The 27,314-nt window shown below is 39.3% G+C and overlaps 2 protein-coding genes across 2 annotated transcripts; both read left to right on the forward strand.

Moving 5' to 3' along the window:
* Nucleotides 1-427: 427 nt before the first annotated feature.
* LOC121864409 (dynein axonemal heavy chain 3-like) lies at nt 428-10,795 on the forward strand. Its single transcript, XM_042363432.1, has 4 exons — nt 428-625; nt 8,370-8,530; nt 9,789-9,929; nt 10,671-10,795. The coding sequence occupies exons 1-4, from the start codon at nt 467-469 to the stop codon at nt 10,711-10,713; spliced, it is 504 nt and encodes a 167-aa protein (XP_042219366.1). The 5' UTR covers nt 428-466; the 3' UTR covers nt 10,714-10,795.
* LOC121864410 (dynein axonemal heavy chain 3-like) lies at nt 10,683-27,282 on the forward strand. The gene is made up of 6 exons (XM_042363433.1): nt 10,683-10,798; nt 11,004-11,169; nt 12,348-12,539; nt 19,979-20,172; nt 20,868-21,075; nt 26,479-27,282. Exons 2-6 carry the CDS (start codon nt 11,122-11,124, stop codon nt 26,653-26,655), a joined length of 819 nt encoding a protein of 272 aa, XP_042219367.1. The 5' UTR covers nt 10,683-10,798; nt 11,004-11,121; the 3' UTR covers nt 26,656-27,282.
* The last annotated feature ends 32 nt before the right edge of the window (nt 27,283-27,314 follow it).

The raw sequence follows: 27,314 nt of genomic DNA on the forward strand, positions 1-27,314 counted from the left end.
TTTTTTTTGGATTTGGGAAATAGGACGAGAGCACACAGCAGTGGAAAAGAATTACGAGGGAAATGGTTTTAGGCTCGTAGTATACCTGGTGTCAACACTCGTCTCCTGCCATCCTTCCCTCCTCTTGGTGTCTGTTTTTGTTGAGTTGAACAAGTTAATCTTTATTTGAGATCCTGAAGCCTCTTTACCTGGGCATAAACCCATGAAAGACCGTCTCACTCTACTGCTTGGTGCCAATGCTTCAGGGGATTTCCGACTGAAGCCTATGCTTGTCTACCACTCTGAAAACCCCAGGGTGTTCAAGCAACAGAAAGTGGTAAGAACAATGCTTGGAGTTTATTGGAAGTCCAACCGTAAGGCATGGGTGACAAGACAGTTCTTTAATGAATGGGCTGTTGATGTGTTTTGCCCCTCTGTCAAGAGCTACCTAACCACCAATAAACTCCCTTTAAAGGCTCTTCTCCTCATGGATAATGCTCCTGGTCATGACCCTGACCTTGCCAGCAATTTGGAGTATCAATTTGACTTTGTGAAAGTGTTGTTTTTGCCTTCAAACACTAATTTATACACCAATGAGGAAAAGGCAGAAATATTAGAAAAGATACAAGCAGTTGCCAAAGATGAGGTGAGTACTGCAGATCTTTATAATTTTGAACATTTGATATTTAACTTAGTGTACCGTAGTAATGCTTAAGATCATTCATATACTGTACATTTTTTTATGTTTTACAGTAACAGTTGGTTAATAATAATATGAGAAATAAGAAGAAAAAATAATTTATGCCTTACATTGACTATCACTTACAAGGGTTGTTGTTACCATTAGCTAAGAGCAAACTGCAACTGCTTAATTAGGATTTTGTTGATAAAATAATCATTAAACAGTTATGAGGTGATGGTTTTTTGGTTCACTTAGTTATAATATTTACTTTATAATGTACTATATATTTCTAATTTTTAGTATATTTATGCATAATTTGTTAATATACAATTACTGTATTCTTTTCATGTAAAACATTTACTCATCAAAGTATTACAAGATCTTCATCCTTTAATAAAAACCAATCTCGCATGATATTAAACCCTTAATAATAAGTAACTTTAATTTACCTGTACTTTAGTAATACTATACCTGACCATTCCATTCATAATACAGTTAACCCTCACTTTACGCGGTTAATGTAACCCGGAGGGTACCGCGGAAAGCGAGAAACGCGTAAAGTGAATAACATAACATATGGGATTAATTGAAATGGAGTCCAGGCCGATCCCCAAACTCCACTTTTTGACGACACATAACTATGTTGTAGTAAAAATTTTATCTTAACTTTATGATGGTATGAAAAAACAAGTAATATAGAAGAGGTTAGGTTAGGAAAAATAAAGGTTAACATAGGAAAAATAAAGGTTAGGTTAGAAAACTAAAAATTAGGTGGAACACTTACGTTAGTAGAAGAGATGGGTCGGCATACGGGGATGGAGGATGGTTCCGAGGCAGAGGGCAGATTACTGGCCCTCAGGTGAATCACCATTACTAGGTGAATCACCATCACTGTCACTTACAGTTGTCAGGGCTTCCCTGATAAATCCCTCAAAGTCATCTTCACTGCCACTATCACTGGCTTGGGCTGGCTGTGGTGGGTTGCGGGCGAAGAAATCTGTTATGCTTTGCTGACGGCTGGCGTTGATGTTGTCGTGATACACCTTGATGTACGGCTCCATAGCCTGCACCAGCCGGGTATGGAAGACTTCATAGCGGTCATCGTCATTGTCGCGGGAAAGGAAGGACTTCATTTTCTCTGCACACTCCATGGCACCCTTAATATCACGATGACTTAAACTGTGTTCTTCGGAGAATGACGCACCTTCTTCCTCCTCTTCACTGACGTGTTCTTCTTCCAACATCTCGTCGGCAGTCACTTCAGGATCTCTGATCATCTCCAGGATGTCGTCGTTGGTGGTCTCGGAGAAGCCTGGAACTGTAACAGTCTGCGCAGCTTCTCTGGCAAGGTCCACTGCTACTGCAACATTCTGAACCTCACCAGTCACAGATTGACTCCTCCTCTCACCTGGTATTCCATGCAACACATGTCTCCATGCGTGACGAATTGTAGCAATAGACAGCTGATCCCATGACTCCACCAAGAAGTCCACAGCTTTCTTGATGTTAAATACTCTCCAGAATTGTTTGAACAGTATTTTTTGCTGTTCCAACTGTTGATCCTCATCTTCTTCGCTCTTGCTATCGGTGGTGGTGTCACTCAGGTTACGCAACTCTTCCCTGGTGTTGGTGTAATCGTTCAGGAGCTGGAATTTTTTTGTTGAGAATGCAGCTTTTACATTGCAGATTAACTCCTGGTCCATGGGCTGGATTAATGACGTAGTGTTGGGAGGAAGGAAGACCACTTTTACGTTGGGGTGACGATCTAACAGTAGGGGCGAGTGTCCTGGTGCGTTGTCCAGCAGCAACAAAATATTGAATGGCACATTCTGTCGCTCACAGAATTTTTTTACATCGGGAACAAAACAGTCATCAAACCAGGAGAGGGACAGTGTAGAGAACATCCACGCCTTACGTGCGGTCAGCCAGTGGACATTTAGCTTGGTCATGTCCATGGTTTTGTAGGCGTGCGGCTTGCGTGCTGTGTGGATCACCGATAACTTGAGCTTACAGGTACCGGAGGCATTGGTGGTAAACAGGACGGTGATGCGTTCCTTCTGCATCTTCCGGCCCCGAATCCTGCTGGCATTCTTTACAACGAAGGACTTGGAAGGTAGCTTTTTCCAGAAAAGACCAGATTCGTCCATGTTAAACACCTGGTCGTCACTGTACTGTCCTTCCTCCATAATCTCACGTAAAAACGGAGGAAATTCCCGAGCCGCAGCACGGTCAGCACTCGCTTCTTCACCACCAATGTTTATATTGGTGATCTTGTTCCGGATCTTAAACCTCTGTAACCACCCAGAGGAAGCATTAAAGGGTTTGGGCTCTGTAATTCCCATCTTTCGTGCCACTGCCATGTACAGTTCACGTGCGTAGTCCTTAACAGAGCGCGTGTCGACCGCCATGTTCCGTCGCGCCTGACGCACCAAGTACCTCACAAGTAATTTTTCTGTCTTGAGAAGCACCTGGTTGTGAAAATACTTGATCATAGAAGCACCTGTAGACTTTGTGATCTTCATGTGCTCCTTTATCTTGGCTGCATCCTTCTTTATAGTCCGGATCGTAGATTCGTTCACACCATGCTGGCGCGCCAAATCAACCTGCCTTGTTCCTTTCTCCAACTCTTGGATGATGGTATACTTCACCTCGTAGCTTAAGGAACGTCGTGTCTTCTTTGGCTTAGTGCCGCTGGGTCCAGATAAGGAAAGGTTTCTCTCTGGGGGTGGTGGTCTGGCGGAAGCCATTTTACGGAACAATGGATGCGCGTTTACACGGAGTGGCCTTGAGGGATGAAACTGCCGCGGCTAGGTCAAGCGTCGTCTTTCCTCCCTCCCTCCCTCCGGGTGGACACGTCATAATACTTTAAGCCAATTACAGCTAGCAGCAGAGGGGGGTAGGGATGCATGGCCAATCACAGGTCTGATACGTCATATGACGTCAGTGATAACGCAACAAAGACACACACTGAGCAACCTTACCGCGCCGCTTGCCCAAGCGGAGGGAGGAGGCAAGGAGCACAGGCAGGCGGGTGGCGGGTGGGGCGAATCTAAAAATAGCGTCGCGCCGGACACACTCCGCGTAATGGGGTTCACGTACCGCGTAATTTGAGCACGTGAGGTTCTGGCAAGGCACCGCGTTAACGTGGAAACGCGGAATGCGGGACCGCGTAAAGTGAGGGTTAACTGTATATAAATTTTAGTCATCCCTTATCTTTCTTATGACTTGAGCTCTAATAATGTCAAATATTTTTCTGCTGAACTTGGCTTGCTTTTTTTTTTTTTACCCAAATTCCGTAAGGGTGAAGTTTTTTAGCCATATCCCGAATTTTTGGTCATACAGTAATTACCAAATTCCGTAAGCGCGAATTTCCATAACGTGAGTTTCTATAAGGCAGGGGATGCCTGTCCTGTACTTACTTACTTTGCCAACAAATATTAGGATAAATTGGATCTCCTGAAAATTCACCTGCCCCAGGCTTATTTCACCTAAAGATTATCAGTAATAACCCCATCAGAAGGGGGGGGGGAGGGTTAGGTTAGGTTAGGTTTGCATTAGGGTGGTCAGTTAGGTTTGGTTAGTGTTAGGTTTGTCGTGTATTGTATTAGAATGGTTAATCTTCAAGTAGAACAAGTTGGGGGAGGCAATCTTCAGGTGATCTGTTAAATCTGTGCATAACTGTATTTAGCAAATCAATGAACCCTTTTCCTGAGTGACATCGACTGACTGACTGAGAGAACTTTTTGCTCCAACTTAGCCCTTCCCCAGCACCCTTCCTCCACCCAGAGGTAGGATGTACACTTGTACAGTGTCCAGTAGACCTAAATAGCTGATAATAAATTTTTGGCTATCCAATTGTTAACTTAAACTTTGGAAATAGTGGAGACAATTTTTGCATGGAATCATTTGGAATTAATAGACTTTATTTTTTATAGTAATACTATGGAAGTAAATATTCTTAGTTTGTGTAGGTACTTTTATAGTCAACTTGATTTTTGTATGATATTATTTCAGGAGTAATGTGCATTCTTTCTTCTTTTTTTTTACAAAAACTGATTATCAAATAAATACACTGTAGTGGTTGTAGCAAAGAAATCATTTTGTGAGATGGTATGTAATAAAGCCTGCCTGACACCTGAGATATATGACCTAAGACCTGGTAGTGAGGACAAAAGAGAACTATAGTGTTTTGGTCCTGTGTTAGTCATGGCCAATTCACAGCACCTTCAGGAGTCATATCAGGGGTTCAGACTGACACAATACTGATTTTAGAACCTTTTGTGTTGAAGTGTGAATAAGGAAGGTGTTCATGACGTTACAATTGGTCTTAAAATTAGTGACATGCTAACTGAATTTACTTTAAATACGTAGGTGGTGAGGAGATATGTATTTCCCCGGTCCACCTAAAAATTTTTACACGTTTAAGTTAAGGGATTCGGAATTAGCATGAAATTGATTTTTAGATGCATAAACTCACTATAAATGTCTTCTTTACTTACTCAAAATAATTTGGAACCCTTGATAATGACTTTCAGGAAACACGACTAACAAGTCCATGTTGTTTTCCAGGGGCTTGACGTGGTAAGAATGTGAATTTCATGCATGTTGTAAATTGTCTGGAGAAAGCCAAACCATTACTGTTGTTGACCAACACAAAAGAGTTGGCAATAAACCCTTCAATACAGGGAGTAGTAAAGTCCTGGGTGTGCCTTACTGTGAGAAGTGTTGCGAGCATGTTGTGGTGACCTGGTGTTGATCTGCCATAGGTCTTGCCATTGTCTCAGTAACATCCCTCTTACGGGCTAAAACTGATGAAATAATTCCAACAAACAATTAATAGCCAACTTATCCAGATGAAGACATTTGTGTGTTGCAGCATGGCAGCAATACACCTTTCTTACCAAAATTACTAAAATGCCATAGTAGTGGGATAAAGGTACACAACAGTGCTGCACCACCACAGTAAATGTCGGTGCAAGTAATGGCAGACTTGCATCAGCAGTGCTCATGAGGGTCACCTCAGCTGCATCAGACAGCAAAGTGAACGCTCCTCACACACCACACAGGTGATACATGTCCATACTCATGCCCAAGACAAGAGTCCTGGAATTTATCACCCTGTCAGCACCATATTGTTCAATTTCAAAATTTTTTGGTGTTATCTTAGGCACATATGAAGGTTTATTATCTGCCCACATTACTTACACTTTTCAGCTTTACAGCAGTGTCGCTGTGTACTAGGCGCCACCCTGGACCATCAGACTGTTGACCCAGTAGTTTAGTTCGGACTTATTCGTTAATGGTCGCTCAATATTTTTACACTTGATATGCTGTAGTCTCACGTTCAAGTATCAAGAACAATAGTGAGTATAAGTCATGGAAAGAAGCACAAAAGCCTTAATTTGTTGTTAACTTGTATCAATGGTGAAACTATGAAATGTGACCCATTAATAGGAAGTTGCCACAACATAACCAACCTCTTACTTGAAGGTTAAGGCGAGGATGAATAATTTTCCTGATTATTTGATCATAGTTGTAGATTGTTCAATGTCTTAATGTTTAAGAACTTGTTCAATAATGGCTCATGCATAGTTGTAGGTTATCATGGCAGAGAGCAGCCAGTCCCCCCAAGAGGGCTGGGGGCCTCCCTTGCCACACATGCTCATCTAGACAACAGCACCTCATTATTCACTGAAGCTTCAAAGTTTATTTTTCCTGTAAACAACTTATTTTCAGTCTTCGATCATACCATCCAATGTTTATAGTTTATAGAACAATCATGTTAACATTTACTACAATATGTTGACAATACTGGGTCAGAATTCATGTTAACATTTACTACAATATGTTGACAATACTGGTCAGAATTCATGTTAACATTTACTACAATATGTTGACAATACTGGTCAGAATTCATGTTAACATTTACTACAATATGTTGACAATACTGGGTCAGAATTCATGTTAACATTTACTACAATATGTTGACAATACTGGGTCAGAATTCATGTTAACATTTACTACAATATGTTGACAATACTGGGTCAGAATTCATGTTAACATTTACTACAATATGTTGACAATACTGGGTCAGAATTCATGTTAACATTTACTACAATATGTTGACAATACTGGGTCAGAATTCATGTTAACATTTACTACAATATGTTGACAATACTGGGTCAGAATTCATGTTTACTACAATATGTTGACAATACTGGGTCAGAATTCATGTTGACAATACTGGGTCAGAATTCATGTTAACATTTACTACAATATGTTGACAATACTGGGTCAGAATTCATGTTAACATTTACTACAATATGTTGACAATACTGGGTCAGAATTCATGTTAACATTTACTACAATATGTTGACAATACTGGGTCAGAATTCATGTTAACATTTACTACAATATGTTGACAATACTGGGTCAGAATTCATGTTAACATTTACTACAATATGTTGACAATACTGGGTCAGAATTCATGTTAACATTTACTACAATATGTTGACAATACTGGGTCAGAATTCATGTTACATTTACTATATGTTGACAATACTGGGTCAGAATTCATGTTAACATTTACTACAATATGTTGACAATACTGGGTCAGAATTCATGTAACATTTACTACAATATGTTGACAATACTGGGTCAGAATTCATGTTAACATTTACTACAATATGTTGACAATACTGGGTCAGAATTCATGTTAACATTTACTACAATATGTTGACAATACTGGGTCAGAATTCATGTTAACTTTGACCTCTAATTGGTGATAAAATAAAGTACCAGTGTAGGTAGACGCTCAGTATAATTTGGAACCCATTTTGAACATTATATGTATGCTCTTTCTTATGTCTGCTTATTTGAAACCTTGCTTTATCTCCATTTATGAGAAACAATTTAATGTACAAAGCCTAAAGCTTTGAGAATCCTTGCCCTGGCTGGGTTTGGAAGATCAAGATTCTGTTATTATGGCTCCTTCACTAATGGAGTCAGGGAACATGTGCGCGTCAACTTGAGTGCTAGAGCCTTATCACTAAACTCGTGAAGTAAGATCACAAATATACGTAGAGGTGGATGTTCCCATATAAGCTTTGGGAATACAGAACTGGAATTGATACCATGGTGGGCTGCTCATAATAGTAATTTAGTTGTGTTATTACTTGTTTCCTGTAATGCACTTGTTGACCATATACTGTACATGTTGCTGTGTTGTATTATATTTAGGATATGTATACTTTTTGAATAAGTGTTATGCACTATTTACTCATTCATGTAGATAAATCACTTTATTGTTCTTGAGCGCTACGTACATAACTTAGAAATTCAGATAAAGTTTATAAATGTACGGTACTGTACAGTATTTTCACTATACAGTATTTATCTTGTTTATTAGAGTTAGGTCCAGCTAAACATTGAAAATTTTGGGACCACAGGAAGATTAAGCATCTCAGCTTATTTCATCTGATGTTTAAACACTAACACTAACTTAACCTAACCTACTGTAGTAAAATATGCTGGGAAGACTAATCTTCAGTTATCTTCAATTGATACAAAATTTTTATATCCCAACAAGAAATAGTATCCTACTTTCATCTGATAATTGTTTCATTGGGTCATCTTATATTTATAATGTGGACCACACTCCTCAACCAATATAATACATATTGTAACCTCAGATTAATATCCCAATAAGGGTAAGAAGATGGACTCCTCACCTATGACACTGTTTGGCTACTTCAACGAGCGAGTGAGGGCCAACCTGCACTTGGTAGTGGCCATGTCCCCCATAGGTGACACCTTCAGGACCAGGCTCAGGATGTTCCCCTCCCTCATTAACTGCTGCACTATAGACTGGTAGGTCCTGGTGGGTCTACTGCTTCATGTGTTAGAAGATGTCGTGTTGCCAGGTGTCCCTCACTTGTGTATTGTCAGGTGTCCCTGGTAACGTAGTGTGTAATGTTGTGGTAGTGTATTGTATAATATTGTTGTGGTACAATAATGGTTTCTTCTTATAGGATTTTAGAAAGTTAATAAAAAAAAATTTACAGGTTTTTACTTTCAGTGCTATGTGAGAGCTCATTGATATTATCTATAGTGCTAATCCTTTTTATGCAGGGCTTTATAATAATAGTAATACAGTAACAATAAGATTAGTAAGAATTATAATGATAATGTACAGTAATACTGTCATAATAATGCTAATAATAATAATGATAATAATTTCATTAATAACAATACTGTAATAATAATTGGCAATGTGTTTCCAAAGAAAATTTTGCCTTCTTAAAGGGAAAATTTTTACCCCCCAAAATATAATACAGTACTACTATATGTATCAAGTAAATATGCACTAAAATAGTATAATAAATACCTGCTTCTCAAATAAAATCATAAATAGAAATAATACTGTAGTACAGTTACCAGCAAGAAACATAATGCTTGTCATGTAATTTCACATCAGATTAATTGCCTTCCTGTTTCTCTTAATGCCACTGCTGCCTCTAGCACTTAATGTCCTCTGGCCAAGCTTAGGAAAACAATGGAAACACATATACAAAAAACATACACAAAAAACACAAACAAATTCCAGGTTGCAGAATGAAATGTACAGTCCTCCAAAAAAAAGGTATTGTTAACCATGGGGTCGATGTGTTTCGAGGACACGTCGCTACCTGGCATTTAATTGCAATTCTCAAAACCCCCTCCCACACCCTCCATCACACGCATTGCTACCGTCGTCGTCTTGCCTGGCGAATCGGGTGTAAATATGCACAATGAAAGCACCGCTAAAATTTTTGTTGTAATAGCTGAAATACTAAGTGCCACGAGGATTTTATATAGGGTATTTATACATCTTAGCACGGTGAGGAAATCGAGTGACTTTTATTTTGTTTCTCTCTCAGATATTGTGTTTGGGACAATTTTTTATACGTTCTGGTCAGTATGGCAACCACAGCTCGTTTCCTATTAGGAAGACAGTAGATCGTTAGTGACTAATATCCTCTGTTTTTGAGTTCCATAACTTCAAAACTCTGTAGAATGCAGTTCTGTTAAATGGCAAATGCCAGTATAATTCTGTAGAGTCACAAGATTATGACCTTTTCTTGTTCAGGTTTACTGCATGGCCTGATGATGCCTTGGAGATGGTGGCCACATCACTGCTGCAGGAAACTAAACTGGAGGCATCATTGTTGGCTCACTGTGTCACTGTCTGCAAGTATTTCCACCACAGCATTGATGACCTTGCCCACAGGTAGTTTCAAGGACATCCACACCTTGCTTATGTTATCATTTTCAGTTTAACTACCAAGGGTCAAAGACTGCTTCGTGTGGATTTCATTTTAGCATTTATCCAGTTGTTTCTCAAGTAGGCAAACCTGAGCAATCTATAGACTGATGTCTGTCTCTTTATACTAGAAATTTGTTTTTAATTATGTAAATACAGTTTACCACAGTCAGAAAACTCTCTTCAATAAAACATCCATGTTTGATTGTTTGTGTTTTAACTTCTGACTGGCCAATGATGATCATGTAGAAAATAATAGTACTGCACAGGCATAGGACCACTGATCTGGCATGCTTGGGAGCTGGGAATGGAGGTGCTGGGATTGGGCAAGTGTGATCGACGTGACCTCTGCATCTTGAGACGCGATTGGTACTAAGGCATTGTGGGTGGTAGCATGTGAAGTTCGCATGTCACCACATGAGACAGGAGAGTTTATCCCATTATTCTGAGTTAGTTTAGTGCATTTTATATTCAAATAGGCCCACTAAATGTCAAAATTTCATATGAGGTGACCTGAAGCTCTAAAGATGCACACCATATGACTTGACTTGAAGCCCAGGGGTTCAAGACATTAATTAACCCATGAGAACCTGGTGGGCTTCCAAGACCTCATTAAAACCATAAGACATACTGTACATGAGACGTTGGTAGCCCTCCAATACCTTAATTAACCAGACATACATGAGACCTTGATGAGTGCTCCTACAGGTTCTATGAGCAGCTGCGGCGGAGGTACTATGTGACATTGTGACATCCACCTCCTACCTGGAGCTCGTGTTCACCTTCAAGCAGCTCCTCCTTAAGAAGCGCTCAGAGATCCTCACACTACGGGACAGGTAAAGCTCAGGAAGCTCATCACCAGCTTTAGTAATGTTATACTGTACATCTATTGATGAATTTTATTCTATGAGAATTACCCGACCCAACTTCGATTTTGTTTTTATTTTACTTGTGAAAATCAATAATATTGTGCCCAAGTTATTTTAAATGTATGAATATGCATTCTTAGTGCCAAAAACATTAACCATTTCATCTCTGAAGGTATGTGACAGGTCTGGAGAAACTGAAAGAGGCCAAGCTGTTGATCACTGAACTGCAAGAAGAGCTAAAGCTGCTGCAGCCCTGCCTAGTGGAGACCTCTGCCAACACGGAGGCACTTATGATCAAGATCGAACAAGACACCATCCAAGTGGAGAGGAAACAAGAGGTGTGAAGCTGTTATCTTTCACTTGTCAAACTTACCTGTTAATACTATTAATAATTCTATAACAAAAAGATGTATCTCTAACTCTGTAATAGATGGTACAGTGTGTATGTTGAAGTGCAGAAATGTACTACAGATAATACTCAACCAGGTGCCATAACTACACTACATGTGTGAGTTTGGTTGTGTAGAAAATATGTCGAAGCGAGTTAATTGTTTTTAATGAAATTAGATAGATTGGTTGGTTTAGACAACTAACTTCTTTAAATTAAGAGAAAATATATAAGAAATCAAGTTCAAAGAGCCCTTTATATTTCATGCACTAAAATACATAAAAAATTTATGTGGTTATTGATCATTCAATCTACCTAGCAAATTTAACAGATGTGAAATATATTGTCTTTGACTGTGAACTGTAAGTGTGACCTTGACCTGCTTTCTCCAAAATTAGACTAGATTTCTCTTAATCAACAGCAACCTATAGTCCCAAGTTTCATTAACTCTAATAAAGAGTTGTGTAGACAACAGACACATACAGTGGAATGTGACTGTGACCATGGCTTTGAATATATTTACCCCAGCTTTCAATTACCTTTTCCTTTGCCTACACTCAACCCTTGACGATCATTTGGTGAAGAGGATAAAAGAAAAGGAAAAGTAACAGAGACGTGACCGATCGCCCAAGCACCTAACGAGCCAATCAGTGGTGAAGAGGATAAAAAAAAAAAGACTGTTTCACTAGAGTTCACCAGTCTATTCTTTAGCTTTACTTGCCCAAATTTATTTATTTTCTCTGAGGTAAATAACCTTTTAGCCTGCCAGGTTTCATCGAAGCTACCCTTCCCATTCTTTTATATATTTTGTTCATAGATACAAACACAAGTATAATTCCCCAAACCCAGAAGAACAAACATAAGTGAAACATGGAAGGTTGTTGAAGATACCACAATGAAACCAATGTTGTAGTCACAATTCAGTCAGTGTTTTGTGATCTTGATGTAAAATATTGTCATTGGCAAGGTTCTTGTTACTATCATGAACACCTTGCTAGTTATTGCTGTTTTTGTGTTCGTGTTTTATGTTCCCTTCTAATGTTAACCCTGCCTCTCTTGGTAAAAAAAAAAAGAAGAAAGTGATAACATATCTCATTTCTTGGTTGTTGATAACAAATTTGTTCTCAGTTGGTGGCGGCAGACGAGGCGGTGGCCAATAAGAAGTTTGCCGATGCACAGGCCATAAAAGACGACTGTGAAAAGGAGCTCGCCAAGGCAGTACCAGCTCTCAATGCTGCCACAGACGCCCTCAACACCCTCAAACAAGATGACATACGCGTCGTCAAGGCCATGAAGAACCCGCCCTCAGGAGTCAAGCTGGTGAGTATAACCTACCAAATGATGACATTGGTTATGAAGAGTGCTCACCTTAACCTCCACTCTGACTCTACCTAAGTCTCCACTGTTGTTTTACCTAATCTTCCACTCTGACTCTACTGTCCCCAAACCTTCACTTTGCCTTAATATCCTCTAGCTGTTGACCTTAAGTCACTTTGTGCTCCTAACACACCCTGTGATCCTCACACCCTCCTAAAGATATATGAAAAGTTTTGTCCCTGTGTTGTTTTTTGTATTTCTAATCATTAGTGAAACTTTTTGAGAAATACTACATCAGTTGAGGCACTCTGCATTAGAAGGGGGTGAAGCTCCAAATTCAAAAAGCTGAGAAAAACACGTTGAAAGTTTTCAAGGTTCAAACAACCATAACTTTTTTTTTAAGCTAGAGGGTTCTTTTTTTTATCGTGCAGCTTAATCCCTCTCCTAGCGAACTGTGACAACTGGAAATTAGTACAGTGAATAGTTATTAATTTATTGCGAGTTGAATGAAAATAACCCGTGATGTAGAGTTGTTTGATCTTCAAACCAACAATAATCGCATTTTTCTGCAATTTTTTTTTATTAATATTTGTGGGTTAATACTGTAAAACAAGTTAATGATAACCAAAAACAGCACTCGTTTTACCCCCCCCCCCAAAATAATAATAAAAACTCATTTGCCTATTAGTATTTATCTTTCCATCCCTATTATTAGCCAAAAATTTATAATATTGTTAAGTTTAATAGTGTGTAATAATGAGGAAACACCACTACACTCATCCCACCCCCTACCATGGTTAAGAGAGTATTCTGATAATAGTATTACAATCTTACTTTGTTTAGTTCCTTCGTTTTATTATCCCTGAATATCGTAGTAACTTGAAGTTACGTAAATCCTGAGGAGTGCGTTTAACTTAAATGGCCTCTTCATTATCAATCATGTACTGATCAAAGTCTTTTTCTGCCCTCTCTAAAAATCGCCACACAGATTCTTCATGAACTAAATCATTGATTTTTGATGCCGGCAACAGTTCAGTTTCATTATAAGATTGAGTTATGGGCTCACTTTCATTAGCATTCGTTGGTTCAGGCACACTTTCATCACTATCAAGGTCAATGCATGCCTCGTCACTGTCCATTTCTACCTCCTCACAGTCTGTATGTTCTTGTTGTGATACATTAGTGTCACTCTGTTACCATTAGACTCACTTTCATCATTTTCATCTTCACTTTCATCATCATTACTGCTGTCAGTGCATGTCACGTAACTCTGTACCGGAACATAGTCTGCAAAAAGGTCTTGTGATGCATAGCAGTCACTTTTTGTATGATGAGTACAGTGAGTTCTGCTATAACGCGTGTTTTGACAACGCGAATTTGCTCGAACGCGATTTATGAATTGAGGAACGATATTTGTAAAACGGGAACTCGTTTGCTCTAACGCGATTCCACTCGAACGGTTGTTGTGGCTTCAGTTCACGTTCGACATCACATGTTCAATTGAGTTATGTGTTTTGTTTGTGAACAATTGCAGAAATAATGTATGGAATATTTATGTATACAGTATACCTATATATTATAAGTAAATTGTAAAATTTTACATAAAAGAGAAAATCAAATTACATAGCGTTTTACACCGGCGCTCTCTTTACATCATACACAGTGTTTACAGTTTACGTTCGACATCACATATTCAATTGATTTATGTGTTTTGTTTGTGAAGAATTGCAGAAATAATTTATGTAATATTTATGTATACAGTAAACCACTCACAAGGTCCTACAGTACCACTAATTATTTTATACTGAAACTTACGTTTGGTAAGCTGGATTAAAATGAAGATTACCGGTACAGTATATTAAAATAATAAAAATGTATTATAAACCAGTCTAACATACCGTAATAAACACAGCTGCTATTATCATCCCCCCCTCCCCCATTTGCCAGTGACAAGAAAGGGAAAGTGACCTTGACTGTGACCGCCTGTGGCTATTTTTAGCCGTCCTTGTGTTCGGAGGTGGTCAGTAATGCATATCTGTATATTTACTGATCATAATACTTATCTCTTATAAATAATTCATTTAAAATTTATTTTTTTGCAAAGAATATTCAGTAAATGACTGCATTAATTCTTGAAACTACCTACAGTGGTAAATTTAGGATATAAATAATGAACAGAAGTCACGTCATGGATTCGGAGTTTGGTCCTTAATGATCACCATAAATGTAGCCTCCCTTTTTCGCGAAACACGTATATAAATTAAAGAAAATACTTGCAGTATATTTAATATATTACAGTATATTATATATAAATAAATAAACAAATAAATTCAAATTCCCTTATCATCCTGTGTCATATACAGAAATACTTGAGTCCCTGAGCGAGTACACAAAAAGAAAACGGAGGACTAAGACATCCTGAAGTGGGTAGAGAACGACATCTCTACTGGGGGACTCAAACGTTTCTCATGTTTCGTGGGCGCTCTAGCATAATATGAATATGTAAATTACAATTTACACATATATATATATATATATATATATATATATATATATATATATATATATATATATATATATATATATATATATATATATATATATATATATATATATATATATATATATATATCTTGATAAAATCACACGGGAAAATGGAAACAACGGAGTACCTTAGCTTTCGTCTTTCGTCTTGAATAAAGACGAAAGCTAAAGTACTCCGTTGTTTCCATTTTCCCGTGTGATTTTATCAAGATTTATCTTATCCACGTTTTCATTGTGGATTTACATGAAATATATATATATATGTAAATTGTAAAAATTTAAATAAAAGAGAAAAACTAAATACGCAGCGTTTAAAGTGTTAAAGTGTACTGTACAGTGTTGTGGCTTGGCTCAATGTTTACAGTTCACGTTCGACATCACTTGTTCAATTGATTTATGTGTTTTGTTTGTGAAGATATACCTGTACAGTATATGTAAATTGTAAAATTTTAAATAAGAGAGAAAAACAAAATAAGTAGCGCTTAAAGTGTACTGTACATTGTGGCTTGGCGCGGGGTTATGCAGTGTTTACAGTTCACGTTCGACATCACATGTTCAATTGATTTATGTGTTTTGTTTGCGAAGAATTGCAGAAATAATTTATGTAATATTTATGTATACAGTATACCTGTACAGTATATGTAAAATGTAAAGTTTTAAATAAGAGAAAAACAAAATACATAGCGTTTTAGACCCGCGCGCTCTGTTTACTCCACACTTTGTTTGAAACACTTGTGAAGTTTTTAAGTGTCCTCAGTGAATTCTGATTACTGTTTCTCCAATTTTGTGACTATGGAAAAGAAGAATATCTCTGGGAAGCACTCTGGTGATCGCATTTCCGGTGGTGATCGTAAAAGAAAGGCTATAACACTTGAAGAAAAGCTTGATGTTTCATGACTCCTCAGCCTCAACATCACCCTTATCCCCCATCAAGTTATATTCATATTTTTTCAAGGTAAAGTGTAACATTTACTGTATGATTTCATTATTAGATATGAATGTAACATTTATTTAGACTGTGCTATCCTTTGTGTTAGGCTAACTACGAAATTTTTTTTCGATTTGGAGTAATCTGCTGGACTTGAAGCAGAAGAGGGAGGAGTCGAGGAGGAACGGGGACAGGTGCACATGGGTTATATTCAGGGGGAGGGTAGTGGAAACAAGTGTGCCGACACAGGGCCAGGGGGCAGCAGTGCACCCTCCACCCACTCAACCCCCCACCCGGGAGGCGGCACCAGCTCAGCCTACCGGACAGGAGGGAACGAGCGCCGTGTAAACAATGACATTTTTAACCACACCCTGCAAAATACAGTGTACTTAGCAAATGCTGCAGCTTCTGAGAATGTGGGGGGAGTGGGTTTATTACTAAGAGCAGAGACGTTAGCGAGAACAAATTCTGGCTTGAATGTCATGTACACTAATACTGACACGTTCCTTGATAAGAGGGAGGAGTTTGAAACACTACTAAGAGTACACCAACCAGATATTGTAGGAGTTGTAGAACTGTTGTACAAGAACAGGAGAATTGACCCAGAGGAATGTGAGTTCAGTATTGCTGGATATGACTCATTTACGAACCTAACTCAAGAATCCTGCAGGAGGGGTGTGGTTATCTACGCTAGGCAAGACCTTAGAGCCAGCCAGGCGAGGGTACAGGGAGAGGATGTCTTTGAAGAGTCCAAGTGGTGTAAAATTAAATTAAAGGGAGGGGACTTACTTATCGTCGGGTGTATCTACAGATCCCCGAACTGTAGCCCACTAAATCAAAGGAACTTAAGAACCTTAATAAACAATGCGGCGATGCTCAACCCCAGCCACCTCCTTATCATGGGGGACTTTAACTATGGCGACATCGACTGGAGAAACGAGTCCACCCCGAATGACTTGAATAATCCTGCTACTCTTTTGTAGAAACTCCGAGAGATAATTTTCTGTTCCAACATGTGAGAGACCCAACACATTACAGAGGGGAGCAAACACCCAAGCCACTTGACCTCATCATAACAAACGAGGAGGGTATGGTGGCCAAACTGGAACACCTTGCCCCAGTTGGCACCAGTCACCATACAGTGTTGTCATTCAGATTTAACTGTTACCTAGTTCAAGATAAGGCCAGGCCAAGGTGCAAATATTGCAAGGGAAATTACAATGGGATGAGGGAAGAGATGAGGGGTATCAACTGGCCTAACTTATTAAGGTACAAGAACGCAGACACTACGCTGAATATCATAACTAGTAAAATGACCCATTTGATCGATAAATATATACCCAAGACCAAACCCAGTGCTTCTAGGAATACGAGGGGATCCCTACACATGAACCATGCGGCGGTCGACAAAATTAAGAAGAAAACCCAGAAATTCAAGACGTGGGTTGGGTCAAGCGATGAGCAAGACAGGAGGATGTATGCAAGAGCCAGAAACCAAGCAAAGATAGAGTGTAGGAGGGCTGAAAAGGAGTTCCAAAGGCTGGTTGCACGCGAGGTCAAGTCAAACCCAAAGGCGTTTTACCGCTATGCAAAGTCGAAATTGAAAACGCGAGTAGGAGTATCAGACCTGAGGCTTGAGGATGGTAGTTACGCAGATTCTGACCAGGATAAAGCTGAGGCATTGAACAGCTTCTTTTCCTCAGTGTTCACAAGAGAGGATGCAACTAACCTTCCTGCGTTTGAGGACAGACGGTTCGACACAGCACTGACCCACATTGTGTTCACAGAAGAGGGTATTAGAAATAAACTGTCCAGGCTAAAGGTCCATAAGAGTCCTGGACCTGACATGGTGCATCCTAGAGTGCTAAGGGAGCTGTGCAGCGAGCTTGCAGAGCCCCTGAAGATTCTGTTTTGTAAATGCCTGGATGAACAAATGGTCCCCAGTGAATGGAAAGTGGCTTATGTGAGTCCTATCTTCAAGAAGGGCGATAGGCACTCCACGAACAACTATAGACCGGTGAGCCTGACCAGCATAATATGTAAAGTACTTGAGAGTATTATCAGAGATGCAGCGATGGAACGTCTACTACGAAACAACCTTGTAAAAGATTGCCAACACGGTTTTATGCCGGGGCGCTCTTGCTTGACACAATTGCTCAAGGTATTGGATATTTGGACCCATATTCTAGAACGGGGTGGTAATATCGACAATATTTACCTAGATTTTGCCAAGGCTTTCGACAGTGTACCCCACGAAAGGCTGAAAATCAAACTGGAAGGGTACGGAATTCGGGGAAATGTCCTAGTGTAGATAGATGACCTTCTACATGACCGCAAGCAGTGTGTGGTGATTAATGGCACGAAATCATCATCTGTACCTGTCACAAGTGGGGTACCACAGGGCAGTGTACTGGGCCTGCTGTTGTTTGTTTCATAAATGACATGCCTGACATTGTACACTCCTACATACAAATGTTTGCCGATGACGCCAAGTTATTTCAGGAAAGCAAGAACCAAGCAGACTGTAAAGAGCTGCAGAAGGACCTCTGTGGGCTCCGAGAATGGTTGAAGAAATGGCTGCTGAAATTCAATGTCACGAAGTGTAAGAGGATGCACCTGGGGCGTACCAACGGTAAGGAGGCGTATCATATGTCCCAACGGGATGAAGAAAATGTACTAGTTGAGACTGTGTGTGAGAAGGACCTAGGTATGTATGTTGACAATGAGCTGAAGTTCTCGGGCCATTGTGAGAAGAAGGTAAATCAGGCAAATAAATTATTGGGTCTTATAAGAAGGTCGTTCAGATATCTAGTGGCGAAGAGGATAAAAGTAAAAAGTAAAAGTTCTCCATAAGCCCTGTTATTTCTATTACACGAATTTCTATAACACGATGTTTTACAAGAACACTACTATCGCGTTATAGCAGAACTACCTGTATACCAAAATCACTATCACTATCACCAAGCATTCCTAGGATGTCCACATGAGCACTGTCATCACTAAACACACGTTCAGGAATAATGTGCTCCTGAACCTATACCAGAAGGCCTGGCTTCACTCAACTCTTGCTCCAATATCGGGCAGATATTGCACAGCATTTTACACACCCGTGGATGAACAACATCATTGTTACGCCGAAAAGTTATCAAAAATAGCCATAGAAAGTACACTGAACCTCCTTATGCTATACAATGCACCAAAACTAACAAGGAGGCAGCATCTGGGCGCGCGGATTGGCCGAGGAGCTGTGACATAGCAAGGGGAAATCCATTGTGAATGGCGCTGTCATTGGCTCGCGCTCCTCTCGTTCTGAACGGGAAGTTGCCACCTTCTTTGACTGAGCGCACAGCCAGATACGTAGCTCCAGGCCTGAGGCAAAATCACGCCTAATTTTGAAGGACTTTCTACCATATTTCTATTCTAGCTAGAGCGTTACATCCAACGGGTGAAAATAGTGATATCCATCAAAAAACGCATTTTGGCCAGAGTGTCACTTCACCCCCCTCTAATGCTGAGCGCCTCAATTCTAGTGGGTTATGAGAAACATAACATCAATTCTAGTGTGTGATGAGAAACATATTTCTAGTGGGTGATAAGAAACACTACTTCAATTCTAGTGGGTGATGAGAAATACCATCAACAAGGCAGAGTGAAGCCATGTGTCATCTTCATAGACTTCTGTGTAATTTTTATCCTAACCTAACCTAACATAACTTTAACCAAACCTAGCATAACGTAACTTAAGATAGCATAGTCTAACTTAAGATGACCTGACCTAACACAACTTAACCCAGCTCAGTAATGCAGTGTTTCTCATCATCCATCTCATGTTTTTCATCACCCAGGTCAGTAAAGTTTCTCATCACCCAGTTCTCTAATGCAATGTTTGTGTTCATGTTTTACTAGAGCTGTAAAAATACCCAAAATAACAATGCTGCACTATACAGTTCAATATTATGCTTTATGTCAGGTAATGGAAGCTGTGTGTGTAATGCTGGACCTCAAGCCAGAGAGGAAGCCAGACCCTAATGGCTCAGGAAAAATGATTGAGGACTATTGGGCACCATCTCAGAAGCTGTTGGGGGATATGAAGTTCCTCCAGAACCTGCTGCACTATGACAAAGAAAACATTCCCACAAAGATTATCACTCACGTCCGCAACGAGTAAGTTCAAACATTATTTCCGTGATATGGTATTCATTAGGTAATTCATCTTTGCCATTAAGTATGACCAAGACAGAGGCTATCAGAGTGGTGTCGAGACAGACAGACCGATATGAATAAACTCATACTATTGAACAAATAAAATGCTGTAAAAAATTATCAACATTACTACTACTACTGTCTCAGTACTGTACTAACATGTAGCTACCTGATGCTTGCACTCAAGAGTGTGCACGGTTATTCAGGACGGATTACATCTTGGAATATTTTCTTGCTATACCAGTATATTTTCCTTTACCCAATGAAAATGTAAAATAACAGTTGAAAATCTTGGTTGCTGGAACAGTGCTGTTGAATATGGACGCCTTGAGAATGACACACACAGTAATAACTGTGTAAGTCACACTACCTACTGTCACATTTAGAAATGAGTGTTCTTCCACTTTAACCCTGAAACCTATTATAAACTCACAAAAAGTAAAGGAAATAAATGTTGAGACATTTTAAAATGTACTTATCCATTAATTTACTTATTCATGCATATGTATCTTATGCTCAGGTAAATACATACTATTGTTTCACAAGAAATCACAAAAAATAAAGTCCCTCTTTTATCTTTAAAGAAGACTTGAGTGACACATAAAACTGTGTGAGTACTGAAGTGGATGACTTAGGGACTTTCTACTTCCTGCCAGGTTCTACTCTCACCCGGATTTTGACCCAAAGAAGATACGTATGGTATCAATGGCTTGTGAGGGCCTCTGCCGATGGGTGAGGGCCATGGTTGTCTATGATCAAGTCATAAAGATTGTCGCCCCCAAGAAACAAGCTTTGGAGGCTGCCAACCATGAACTGGCCCCCCAGAATGAAAAGCTAGAGGAAAAGAGGAAGGAACTCAGAGAGGTAATGTGTGAACCGAGAAAGATGTGTGAAATAAAAGACATTGCATGTAGAACCATTTCAACATATAGAATTACTGTATGGTAGACTTAGTCATCATTATATTATGAAGACTACTGTTCCTTCTACAGTATATGTTCATCTACCTGTAATATGTGCATGAGTCTGCTCAGGTGTTGTGAAACAAAAGTTTTTTAGTTAACCCTTTACTTGTCATATTCCTAGATCCATGTACGTGAGTGACCATCTCTGAGCAGTCCATTACGTAGATCAATGAATTTGACTTTTTAAATTTCCCACAGCATCTGAAATGGTCCAGAAGGATTAATATATTTAAAATATGGCACATGGTAACCTCTCAAGACACATTAGCCTGTATCAGCAACCTCTGTCCCTCCAAAATGCTTTGTTTACTAACCCTACCACCACTACACCCATACACATCCATCCAGTCCCTCCCCAACATTTCCAAAGTTTGCTGCCCACATCACAGGCTAACAAATATGCCCAGAGACTTTCTCACGTATGCAAGAACACAGTGTTACTTGAAAAAGTGCACACAGATGCTAGGTATTGCAGCAGTGAGTGTGATCTGGTAGAATGTTCCAAGAGTTCACAACTCTCACTCCGAAAAAGTTTGCCCTCACAGTTTTCTGGACTTGCGGCTTCTTCAGTCTTGAGCTGTGACCCCTTGTTAGGCGAGCGTCTGCCAGCTCCAAGTAAGAACACTCGACTGAGTAGTACCCCTTGAGATGCTTATACTACACCTCAATTAGGTCACCCCTTACCCGTCTGTAGTACAGGTTGTACCTCTCTAGTCCGGCATTCTGTGGTCCAGAAACTCCCGTGGTCCGGAACGATTTTAGTTTGTCCAATAGGTAGATAGGCAGCTTTCTTTTTTTTTTTTCTTTTTCTTTTTTATCTGAATTATTATTATTACAGGAGTATTAAATTTTTGCCCCTCAGGCCCCAATGTGGGTCAGTGACTTATGCACAGGTGGGCTAATCTCCTTAAAAAAAACAAACAAAGCCACGGGAAATTAAGGTTTGTTTACATCTGGCTGCTCTCTCTCTCTGTCTGCTTGTCTATACAGAGGACAACATTTAACCCTTCAATATATATGAGCAGTAAATAAGTGTTGCTTTCATATTCTTATGTAGAGTAATGAGATATGTTTTCACATGTGCGCACTTACATGCGCGCAGTCTCACTTTTTTTTTTACCATTAATGGTTAGCTACTTATATAGTTCCATTTATTAACATTAAATAACATTACAGGTACTTCAAACAACCATATTAATTTTTTTACATTCATTTTACTACAGCTAAACTCAGGGTCTTATTTTCTTCAGTTTTATATGTAGAACCAATCAGTCACTGGTTTTGTAAGCTGTAACATAAACAATGCCGGCAGCCGTCTCGTCTCCTCTAATATTCCACGTATTATTAACAAATTGAATTGTTAATTTTGCACACAGAAACATTAATTCAATAAAAGCAAATTCAGAAACATTAATTAAAATATATATGAACAGTAAATAAGTGTTGCTTTCATATTCTTATGTAAAGTAATGACGATATGTTTTCACGTGTGCGCATGCGCACCTACATACGCGATCTCTCTTTTTTCTTTACCATTATCGTTAGCTACTTCTATTGTTCCATTTATTAACATTAAATAACATTACTTAAAACAACCATATTAATTTTACTACAGGTACAACCAAAGTCTTATTTTCTTCAGTTTTATATGTAGAACCAGTCAGTCACTGGTTTTGTAATCAACAAAAACAATGCTGTGTCATTTCCTCATGTGTTTTAATATTCTACATATTATTAATGAATTGTATTGCTCAATTTGCACACGTAACATTAATTCAATAAAAAAGACATTCAGTCATGAACAATAATGAATCTTTTGTACATAAGAGGAATGACGCTGTTTACACGATTATGCACGTCGTCTGCACGTTGGCGGGCCGTTCAAACCCGTCGAAATTCAAGTTTCCGCCGTCAAAATTTTTATTTATTTATTTTTTTGTGTGTTCTAATAAAATACGTTAAGAATTAAAAACTCGCGAAATTTGAGAAGCTACTATACGACATTTAACCCTTCAATATGTCTTCAAAGAGACCATGATGCAGAGAAAGTGGTGCTAGTGCTTCCAAGCATAAGCACAAGTCACTATCTATGCAGGAAAAGGGTGAATTTCCATGGTCCAGCACCAGTCAGATCCCGAGGTTGCCGGACTAGAGAGGTATAACCTGTATAAGCTAGGCAAGTTCAGGCGCTCCATTCTCTCATGGTAGTTGAGGACAATCAAAATTCGGTTTAGCTCAACTTGCTGTGAAAGTGGGAAAAGCTGGAGATGAGGTGGCCTGTGAGATATCATGTTTCCATTGTTACATGTAATCGAAACTATATTAGTTGTGAAAAAATCATTACAATACTCTAGTGTGACTTAGAAATAAAGAAAATATCATATAAAATTATGTACGTAATAAGAAAAATGAAGAGCATGGGTTTGTATGTGTGGGCAGTGATGTCACAGCATACACACAGTGCAGCAGGCACGCACACATCTCTAAGTCAACTGAGTGAGTGCTCAGCTGGTTTGAGTGTGGAAGGAGCTGGGTTTTTTTTTACATAAAATATGTGCTTTTGTTTTATAATATGCTATTTATCAACTTTATTGTTTATCTTAAAAGATGTTGTAGTACAGTACATGTATGCAATTTGAATTTTTGTGTTAATAAATCCGTCGTTTAACTTTGAAACTATTCGTAATGAACTCATTTATTATTATTAGGGAGTTCAGTCCTCGCTGTTTACTGCCATGACATTTAAACCTGTTGCTTGTCCTCCATGCTTCGATGTTATCCTCATTTAGTAATAATTTTTTTTTAATGTTAGATTTTTCAGGAATGCAACCCCACCTACTTTGCTGTCTCTCAGAATCGAGTATGATGAGTAGTAGTAAGTGATGGCTGTGCATGAGTTGATTTATGTGGTGAGGCAAGAGCACAGACTGCAACCACACACCATGGCTCTCCCTTGTCCTGGTCCAGTGGTGCAGGTAGTTGCAACGAATGGGGAGGAGAGTTGCAATGGACTGCCAATAGCCCAGTTTGTTGGGTTTTGCCTTATTAGCCTGTCCATTTTGCATTGCCTTCATCTGCTGGTGTAGTCATTGGGTTCCCTTGTTGGTTATCTCTTCCACCTACACTGCCATTGGGGTCTTACTGGAGTTCTGTAAGCATGTCTCCGCTTCAGATTTTTCGCTTAGGGTTTACACCCGTAGTCTTATACCTACCAAGGTTAATCTGCAAGGCAGTGGTTAGTAGGCACCAGGACATGTCCACATGCCTGTGGGTCTATGTGCTGTCCCTCTGGGGCCCACTGCTGCTCCGAGATCCCCTGCTGGTCTAGCCTGGCCCCACGAGGCACCCAGTTATCATGTGTTGCCACGAGGAGGCACAGCAGGAGTTTTGATGGTGAAGAGGCTGTGTACTGGTAAGGGAAGACTTACAGAAGGTTGCTTCTTTGTTCGTCATGAGAGGTAGCCAGCGGCAGCAGCTGAAAGCGAGAGGTAGCAAACAGTGCTTGCACCTTAACACTAATATAATGCTGTCACACTAGATGCATTACACCACCCTGTGTGCACACACACACACACACACACTTTTAAATGAGGGATACTTGTACAGTATCAGACTACAGGTACAATTTACTGACATAAATTGTAGATACTTTTAAATACAGTAATACCCCGATTTACGCGGTCAATTGAACCCGCGGAGTAGCACGTAAAACGAGAAACGCGTAAATGGAATAACAGAACATATGGGATTAATTGAAATAGAGACTGGGCCGACTCCCAAACTACACTTTTTCAGACACAATACCTACGTTGTAGTAAAAATAACATCTTAATTTTATGATGGTATGCACACAATTAAGAGAAATATCAATAATATTAGGTTTTTAACACTTACATTAGTAGAAAAGATGGCTGGGCACACGGGGATGGGGGGTTGGTTCCGAGGCAGAGGGCAGATTATTGGCCCTCACCTGTATCACTTGTATCAATTATATCACTATCCACCACAGAGGCTTGCAGGGCCTCTTTGTCAAACCCCTCAAAGTCCATATCCTCACTATCACTGACTTGGGCCGGCTGTGGTGGGTGGCGGGTGAAGAACTCGGTAATGTTTTGATGACTGGGCGACCTTGTGCGCACCCTGCCCGCGCCGCATTCCGGTTCTGGCGGGGTACCACGTAAATGTGGAAAAGCGTAAACGAGAACTGCGTAAACCAGGGTATTACTGTACAGTGGTCCCTCGGTTAACGAGCACAATCCGTTCTAGAAGGTTGCTCGTTAACCGAAACCATTGTTTCAATGGGTTTTTGGGTAATTGGTTCCAGCTCACCGAAAATTACCTAAATTCAACAAAAAAGGTAGAAAAGTACACTTACTTTGAGGTGTGTATGTAGAAGGCTCGTGGATGATGATGATGATGATGATGATGATGGGAATTAGAATGGGGGTGGAGGAGAAGGGAGAAGAGAAGGAATTGGGGTGGAAGAGAAGTCACCCCATGGCGCCATTTCACCCATAAAATTTTAGTTCTCTTAGTGTAATTCAAGATTATTTTCTTTAAATCAACACTGCACTGCATCATATATTGTCAATATGTAAAATAAATTTCAAAATGACCAACAATTTGCCTGTAAACACAGAAAAAAAGCATTTAGTTGAAGTCTCTCAAGCAAGATGTTACCTCCACTGAAAAGACACAGACTGACGCCTGTGCTGTGTTGGCAGGCTGGATGGCGTGCCACAAACTAGTGACCCTACCTTCAATTATGTTCAATAATTGTTTAAATAACTAAAAAAAATTAATATTAAACTTTTAAAATTATTGAATAGTATAAACTTCTTGATATTTACTAAAAGGGTAAGGAATTTGAGCCCTAGAACCGATTACTGTATTGGCGGACTAATACTACAGCTGGTGGACCGCCAAATGCAAGCTAAAACATGTGGAGGTCGGCTCGTAAGATACTCGTTAATCGAGGGATTGCTCGTTAACCGAAGTTAAGAATCTTATGGAAGGTAACTCGTTAACCGAAATCTCGTTAACCGAGGCGCTCGTTAACCGAGGGACCACTGTATACTTTTCAAGCTAACTTAAAGATGCTTGACAAAGTATATGTGAAGCTCATAAAAGTGTTAGAATAATGTTTCATATAGTTGGCATTATATGGGATTCAGGTCTACTAAGCATAAATTTGGAGTAGACTGATATAATAATATGATAAAGAACTCACTCAAGAGGCCTATGCTGTGCTTGGTTGTCTTACTACCTTATTATGCATTCCTTCAGGCTAAAGTTCTTCCAGCGGTGGGCGGACGAGAAAATCCCCGACGTATTCTGGTTTTCTGGGCTGTTCTTCCCCTACTCCTTCCTCACGGGCATACGTCAGAACTATGCCAGGAAACATGCCATACCCATCGACAGGATTGACTTCCTGTTTAAGGTTACTACTTTTATATCTAGTACCATATTATGTTTATAATGTAATTATTTGTATGGTAATATTACAAACAAACAAGTGCCTAGTTTGTAAGGTTCAAAGACTGGACAAGCACCACAATGAACATCTTGACACTTATTCTTCTTTATTAATTAACTTTCAATTATCACAGTAGCCATCATCAGTGCAATCTATAGAAAAGAATCAACAATGATAAGATAAAACAAGACACATGACTGTTATAATATTAAAAAAATGAAACTATTAAATCAAAAGACAAATTCAAATCATGACTGGAGACTAGTTGAAAAGTGTAGTGAAGTTAAATGCAGTTATAATAACAACAATTTTAAAAATACACAATGAAACTAAAACAAATATATTATGCTAAATTGGAAAAATCGCTTACTTATTTACCTAATGACCACCCACAAGAAGTAGCTATGACAAGGGAAGGAGGCCAGTGGCCTGTGTAGGATCCCTCCAGTGTTCATGTTAATTTTGTAGAGGGTTATTTGAAGCCCAGTACTGTTCATGATTCTACAGCTTGGGCTGGTAGACCATTCCAGGTCTCACCATCTGTGTGAAGAAGTATTTCCTGATATTTGTTCTGCAAGATAGTTTGACGAGTTTGTAATTATCTCCTTTCAGGATATTGTATATTTTAATGAAATCTTCCATATTGTGCCTTGTCTGAAAGA

This window comes from Homarus americanus, unplaced genomic scaffold, assembly GCF_018991925.1.
Source record: "Homarus americanus isolate GMGI-L3 unplaced genomic scaffold, GMGI_Hamer_2.0 scaffold18461, whole genome shotgun sequence".
In the NCBI taxonomy this organism is placed as follows: Eukaryota; Metazoa; Arthropoda; class Malacostraca; order Decapoda; family Nephropidae; genus Homarus; species Homarus americanus.

Bases quoted from the DNA above. Each gene is read 5' to 3' on its own strand.
- LOC121864409 (XM_042363432.1), top strand. From the start codon at position 467: ATGGATAATGCTCCTGGTCATGACCCTGACCTTGCCAGCAATTTGGAG. The intron at 626-8,369 runs GTGAGTACTGCA...TATCCCAATAAG, and splicing joins AAGCAGTTGCCAAAGATGAG to GGTAAGAAGATGGACTCCTC. The intron at 9,930-10,670 runs GTAGTTTCAAGG...GTGCTCCTACAG, and splicing joins ATTGATGACCTTGCCCACAG to GTTCTATGAGCAGCTGCGGC.
- LOC121864410 (XM_042363433.1), top strand. From the start codon at position 11,122: ATGATCAAGATCGAACAAGACACCATCCAAGTGGAGAGGAAACAAGAG. The intron at 11,170-12,347 runs GTGTGAAGCTGT...ATTTGTTCTCAG, and splicing joins AAGTGGAGAGGAAACAAGAG to TTGGTGGCGGCAGACGAGGC. The intron at 21,076-26,478 runs GTAATGTGTGAA...AAGTTCTTCCAG, and splicing joins AGAGGAAGGAACTCAGAGAG to CGGTGGGCGGACGAGAAAAT.